Source organism: Phaenicophaeus curvirostris, chromosome 4 (assembly GCF_032191515.1).
Source record: "Phaenicophaeus curvirostris isolate KB17595 chromosome 4, BPBGC_Pcur_1.0, whole genome shotgun sequence".
In the NCBI taxonomy this organism is placed as follows: Eukaryota; Metazoa; Chordata; class Aves; order Cuculiformes; family Cuculidae; genus Phaenicophaeus; species Phaenicophaeus curvirostris.
The window spans coordinates 77,322,971-77,328,854 of record NC_091395.1 but is presented as its reverse complement, the minus strand read 5'-3'; the positions used below and the strand labels follow the sequence as shown (position 1 = coordinate 77,328,854).

Genomic DNA, 5,884 nt, shown 5'->3' with positions numbered 1-5,884 from the left:
TCCATCCATCCATCCACCCACCATTTATGGACTGGTGACAAAACCATATTAAAAAAGGAAGACTGAGAGAGATGAGATGAATAACCTGCTGAAGCCCACCAGGTTGTGTAGGGTCATTTTATTCCATGATATCCCTAAGCCAAATGAAACAAAACAAAATAAAAGCCAAAGAAGAAGGAAAGGAGGAGCAGCCCAGGGCCAAGACGTCTTCATCTCACAACCCAAATTAGAGCCTTGCTCCTCCTTTTGTCACTTCAAGGCTGGACTTATCAAAGAATCATAGACTCATAGACTCATAGACTCATAGACTCATAGACTTGAAGGATGCTGAGAAGAAATCCAGGCAGGGCAAGGAGCTGTGTCCATGGGAAGAGCAGGTGGGTGAGGTTAGGAGGAAATGATCCAGCTCTTTGAAGTCTGGTCAACTTTTAACATCTCGGTGAGCAGTGCCCGTGGCCGAGCTCTGGGGCCCGGGGCCTGATTTTCCACATTCTGCCCTTTGATGCTGGAGGCTGATGTGTTACAGATTAACGAGACGAGGGGATGGACTGTACCTGCCGGCGGTGAGCAGGATCCGGCCCCGGCAAAGCCTGCCTGGTCCTGCTGGGGCTGCTACGGAGCGAGGAAAGGGGGGCAGGCAGAGATTGGAGTCCAGCCAGGCGAGGGGTGGCCAAGGGCTGGGGGATGCAGTTGGATGGGAGAAGCCTGGAGAAAAGAAGGCTCGGGGGAGACCTTAGAGCACCTTCCAGTACCTGAAGGTGCTCCAGAAAAGCTGGGAGGGACGTTTTCCAAGGTCCCAGAGTGATAGGATGAGGGGGAATGGCTTTAAATTGGAAGGAGAGAGATCTAGAGTATAAATTCTAGATGCTGAGGGTGGGGAGGCCCTGGCCCAGGTTGCCCATGGATGTTTTGGCTGCCCCATCCCTGGAGATGTTCAAGACCAGGTTGGATGGGGCTTGGAGCAGCCTGATCCAGTGGGATGTGTCCCTGCTCATGTCAGGGGTTGGAACTAGATGATCCTTAAGGTCCATAACCCAAACCATTCTGATTCAATGATCCTATGGGGATGGACTCATCATCCGTCCGGCCACACTCGAGCATCCCCAGAGCTGACCCTCTACCCCCAAGCCCAAAGCCAGTTTTTGGTGCTTGTCCTGTCTCCTCATCCCTTTCCTTCATTCTTTTTTCGTTTGCACCCTGGAAAACCCTCGCTGATGTATTTTAACCCCCTTTTTCCCCCCTCCAGTGCCCTCCAACCCCAGTGCAGCCCCCCCTGCCCAGCGCTCTCTGCCCACCAGCGCTGCCAGGCACCCTTGGCAACTCTTTCGTTAGAAAAGAAAACCTCCTTCTCTTCCCCCCAGAGCTCCTCCTGGTCACGAATCCAGCGGAAAGACTGGATCACTCCTCCTGGGGATTCAGGGGGCTAAAGTTTTCATCTCAATAAGCTGGAGATGCTGGGAACCAGAGCAAAGCCCCCACCTGAGGGGCTGTGTTTTATTCCCCTGGGGGGATAAAGATCCTGCTGGAATTACCCTGGAGGTGGGAGGAGGCCTGGAATCAGCAGAGGAAGGGGGAAGAAATATAGAGAAATTTGGATTTCTCTCCTAGTTTCATCCTTGCAGCTTTCCGGCTGCTTGCAGAGCGTCACCTGAACACCGAGCCGGGATCGGAAACCACGGGGCAAACAGGGGAAAAAAAAAAATCACCATAAATGTTTATAATTTTCCAAGAGCAGGTGATTTATCCCTTAAACCAAAGCAGCTGCCCCCAAAAAGAGGGGTGGCAGAGACAGAGGGTGGGAGGACGATGCTGCCGGCGGGGATTCTGTGTGAGCAGCCAGCGCCCGGCCGGCTTTTCCTTTTCCCTCAGCAAAAAGATGCTGGAAGCCGACGGGATGGGAAGGAAACGAAATTCAGGGAGTGCATCCCCGTCCCAGCACCCCGGTCCAGCCCAGGGGGGAAACAGTGAGAGGGGGAAAAAAAGACATTGAATTAAATTGAATTAAATTGGTTAAAATGAAATTCCACGAGTGGTTCAGAGCTCCTGCACCGGAGTCGAGCGCTGTGCCCGCATCTCCCTCCTTCCCTCCTCACCTCCTTCTTCTCTTGCCCCTTCGCCTTCCTCTTTCCTTTCCCTTTCCCCTTCCCCATCCCTCTGCGAGTTTGTCTCCCTCCGCAGCCCAGTGACTGACCCAGCCTCGCTTCTTGAGTTCCATTTGCTTATAGAAATATATAATTCAGGTATAGGTTATTTTTGACTCTCTTTGGGAAAGAAAAGGAGAATGAAAAAGGGAATGTAAAAGGAAAACAGAAAATAGAAATAATAGAAAGAAATAGAAGAATAGAAATAGAAATAGAAATAGAAATAATAGAAATAGAAATAGAAATAGAAATAGAAATAGAAATAGAAACAGAAACAGAAACAGAAATAGAAATAGAAATAGAAATAGAAATAGAAATAGAAATAGAAATAGAAATAGAAATAGAAATAGAAATAGAAATAGAAATAAGAGTAAAAGAAAAAGAGAAAGAAAAAAGAGAGAAAGAAGAAAAGGAAGAAGGAAAGAAAGAGAAAGAGGAAAAAGAAGGAGAGAGAGAAAAAGAAAAACGAAGAGGAGAAGAAAGAGAAAAAGAAAAAGACAAAAAGAAAAAGAAAGAAAAAGGAGAAAAAGAAAGAGAAGAAAGAGAAGAAGAAAGAGAAGAAAAAGAAAAAGAAAGAGAAGAAGAAAGAGAAGAAAAAGAAAAAGAAAGAGAAAAAGAGAAGAAGAAAGAGAAAAAGAAAAAGAAAAAGAAAAAGAAAAAGAAAAAGAAAAAGGAAAAGGAAAAGAAAAAGAAAAAGAAAAAGAAAAAGAAAAAGAAAAAGAAAAAGAAAAAGAAAAAGAAAAAGAAAAAGAAAAAGAAAAAGAAAAAGAAAAAGAAAAAGAAAAAGAAAAAGAAAAAGAAAGAAAAAAGGAAGAGAAAAAGAAAAAGAAAAAGGAAAAGAAAAAGATAAAAAGGAAAAAGATAAAAGAAAAAAGAAAAAGAAAAAGAGAAAAAGAGAAGAAGAAAGAGAAGAAGAAAAAGGAAAAGGAAAAGAAAAAGAAAAAGAAAAGGAAAAAGAAAAAGAAAAAGAAAAAGAAAAAGAAAAAGAAAAAGAAAAAGAAAAAGAAAAAGAAAAAGAAAAAGAAAAAGAAAAAGAAAAAGAAAAAGAAAAAGAAAAAGGAAAAGGAAAAGAAAAAGAAAAAGAAAAAGAGGAATTTAACTAAAAAAAAAATAAGGAAAAGAAAGCGAAAAGGAAGAAGAAGGCTGGTTCTGGAGTCGAAGCCCCGGCGGGGCCCGAGCCCCGCGCCCCGTCCCGCTCCCCCGCTCCGCCGGGCTCCGCGCTGCCCGCGCCGCTTATTCCGACGCAACCGAGTGGAAAATGGACTTTGAGGCGCTTTGTGCGGGGGGAGGGCCGCCCCCCGCCCCCCGGACCCGCGGCCGCAGCCAAACTGCGGAGTGAACTCGGCACCGCCCCGAAGCCCCGCGGGAGAGGAGTTTGGGGGTCGATTTCGATGGGATCGGGTGGGATTTAAGGGAAAAGCGGGGTTCGGGGTCAGGAGAGGGGGGTGCTGCCTTGGGAGGGGGGAGCGGAGCCTGCGCACCCCCCCGGCGCCGGGCAAAACGCGGCTAAAATAGACAATTATTGACTTTTTAACATTTTTTTTAAATTTTAATTTAATTTAATTCCCGGTCCTGTGGTAATTGTCCGGGGGGGGGATGTCCTGCCCTCGGGGAGGGGGTCCGCGGGGATGAGCGGAGCTGGCGTGGGGCAGAGCTTCACCTCCCCTCCCTGCCTCCAACCATCCCTCCGTCCATGCTTCCATCCCTTCACCTCTCCACCCCTTCATCCCTCCACCCCCTTCACCCCTCCATCCCTCCATCCCTTCCTTCATCCCTCCATCTCTTCACTTCTCTATCCATCCATCTCTTCACCTCTCTATCCATCCATTTCTCTATCCTTTCATCCCTGTCTTTCCACCCCTCCATCCCTCCATCCATCCCTCCATCCATCCATCCATCCATCCATCCATCCATCCTTTCATCCATCCCTTCATCCCTCCCTCCCTCCCTCCATCCATCCCCTCCATCCCTCCATCCATCTATCCCTTCACCCCTCCATCCCTCCCTCATCCATCTATCCATCCCTCCCTCCTTTCATCCATCCATCCATCCATCCATCCATCCATCCATCCATCCTTTCACTCATCCCTTCATCCCTCCATCCATCCCTTCACCCCTCCATCCCTCCCTCCCTCCATCCATCTCTCCCTCCCTCCCTCCCTCCCTCCATCCATCCATCCCTCCATCCTTCCATCCCTCTATCTTCCCATCCCTTTTCCCATCCCTTTTCCCACCTTTCCACCCCTTCCTCTCTCCACCCTTCCCTCCCTCCATCCCGAAGCCACAACCCGACTTTTTTTTTTTGTTTAAAAACCCGGAAAAAAAACCCAAAACCCACAAAAACCCCCCAAAAAAACCCCAAATCCTTTTTTTTTTTCCCCTTAAAGCGTCCCCGCAGCCGGAGCCCTTTCGCACACCTTGCGGGAGCGGCTCCAGGCCAGTTTTTCGGGCGCTCTCTGCCCCTGTCCCCCCCCTGTCACCCCCCCCCGGTCCCCTCCTTGTCCTCCCTGTCCCCCCCCCCCAGGTGCTGCCGCCCCCTCCCCTCGCCCCGCCAGGTACCGGCTCTATTTCTACCGCTTCCCCCGGGGCGTCGCGGGTTCGAGACCCACCGCGGGTGGGCGGGGGGGGGGGGTGAGCTGTCCAGGGAGGAGGAGGAGGAGGAGGAGGAGGAGGTGGGGGGAAGGTTTCTTGCACACACACACACACACACACGCAAGAACAACCCCTCTCCTCTTCCCCCCCCCCCCCTTCCCCTCCCTCCCACCCCCTCCTCCCCCTCTCCTCCCCTCTTTCCCGGCTCAAACCATGTTCCAGCCGTCTGGGAAGCGCTGCTTCACCATCGAGTCCCTGGTGGGCAAGGACACCCACCTCAGCCCCGAGGAGCCCCCCGCGTCCCTCAGCCCTCGGCTACCCCCCTCCCGCTGCCCCCGACCCCCGCCGCCTTCCCCCCGGGCTTCCAGGGCTCCTCGGCCGCCGGGAGGGCTCTGTACGGCAGCGCCGAGCTGGTTTTTCCCCGGAGGCGGTGGGGGCACCCGGCGCTGCCCGTGGGGGCCCCATCAGCTGGGGGGCTCCGCTCTGCCCCCCCCCGCATCCTTTCTTCGGGCCGCAGCACCGCGACCCCCCTCAACTTCTACCCCTGGGTGCTGCGGAATCGCTTCTTCGGGCACCGCTTCCAAGGTGAGACTCGCGGGGGGCTCGCGGGGGAGGATGCTCAGAGGGTGGGGAGCAGGGACCCCCCCTGCCCTGACCGGGAACCGGGAGGGACGAGGCTGAACCGGAGGAAAAAAAAAAAAATTAAAAAAAAAATTAAAAAAAAATTAAAAAAAAATAAAACCTGTTGCCGCTGGCAAACCGGGACCGGAGCGTTTACACGCGCGGGGGTCGCAAAACCGGAGCTGGGGGAGCATCCAGGCACCGGGGCGCTCGCACACTGGGGCTCGGGGTATTCGGACACCCGGGGCTCGGTGCGTTCGGACTCTCGGTGCACTCGGACTCGGTGTTCGGTGCATCCAGACTCTCGGTGCGCTCAGACTCTCGGTGCATCCAGAGTCTCGGTGCATCCAGAGTCTCGGTGCATCCAGACTCCCGGTGCGCTCAGACTCTCGGTGCATCCAGACTCTCTGTGCATCCAGAGTCTCTGTGCATTCACACTCTCTGTGCATCCAGACTCCCGGTGCATCCAGACTCCCGGTGCATCCAGACTCTCGGTGCATTCGCAGACTCCAGGACCGATTATTCGGATA

General features: G+C 51.9%; 1 protein-coding gene across 1 annotated transcript in view; it reads left to right on the top strand.

Moving 5' to 3' along the window:
- The first annotated feature begins 4,920 nt into the window (after window positions 1-4,920).
- Window positions 4,921-5,884, top strand: part of LOC138720445 (homeobox protein EMX1-like) — a 9,841-nt gene continuing 8,877 nt past the window's right edge. Inside the window, 4 exon segments of the mRNA XM_069856665.1 lie at window positions 4,921-5,033; window positions 5,036-5,188; window positions 5,191-5,259; window positions 5,261-5,318. Of these exon segments, the coding sequence (XP_069712766.1) occupies window positions 4,947-5,033; window positions 5,036-5,188; window positions 5,191-5,259; window positions 5,261-5,318 (367 nt within the window). The 5' untranslated portion in view covers window positions 4,921-4,946.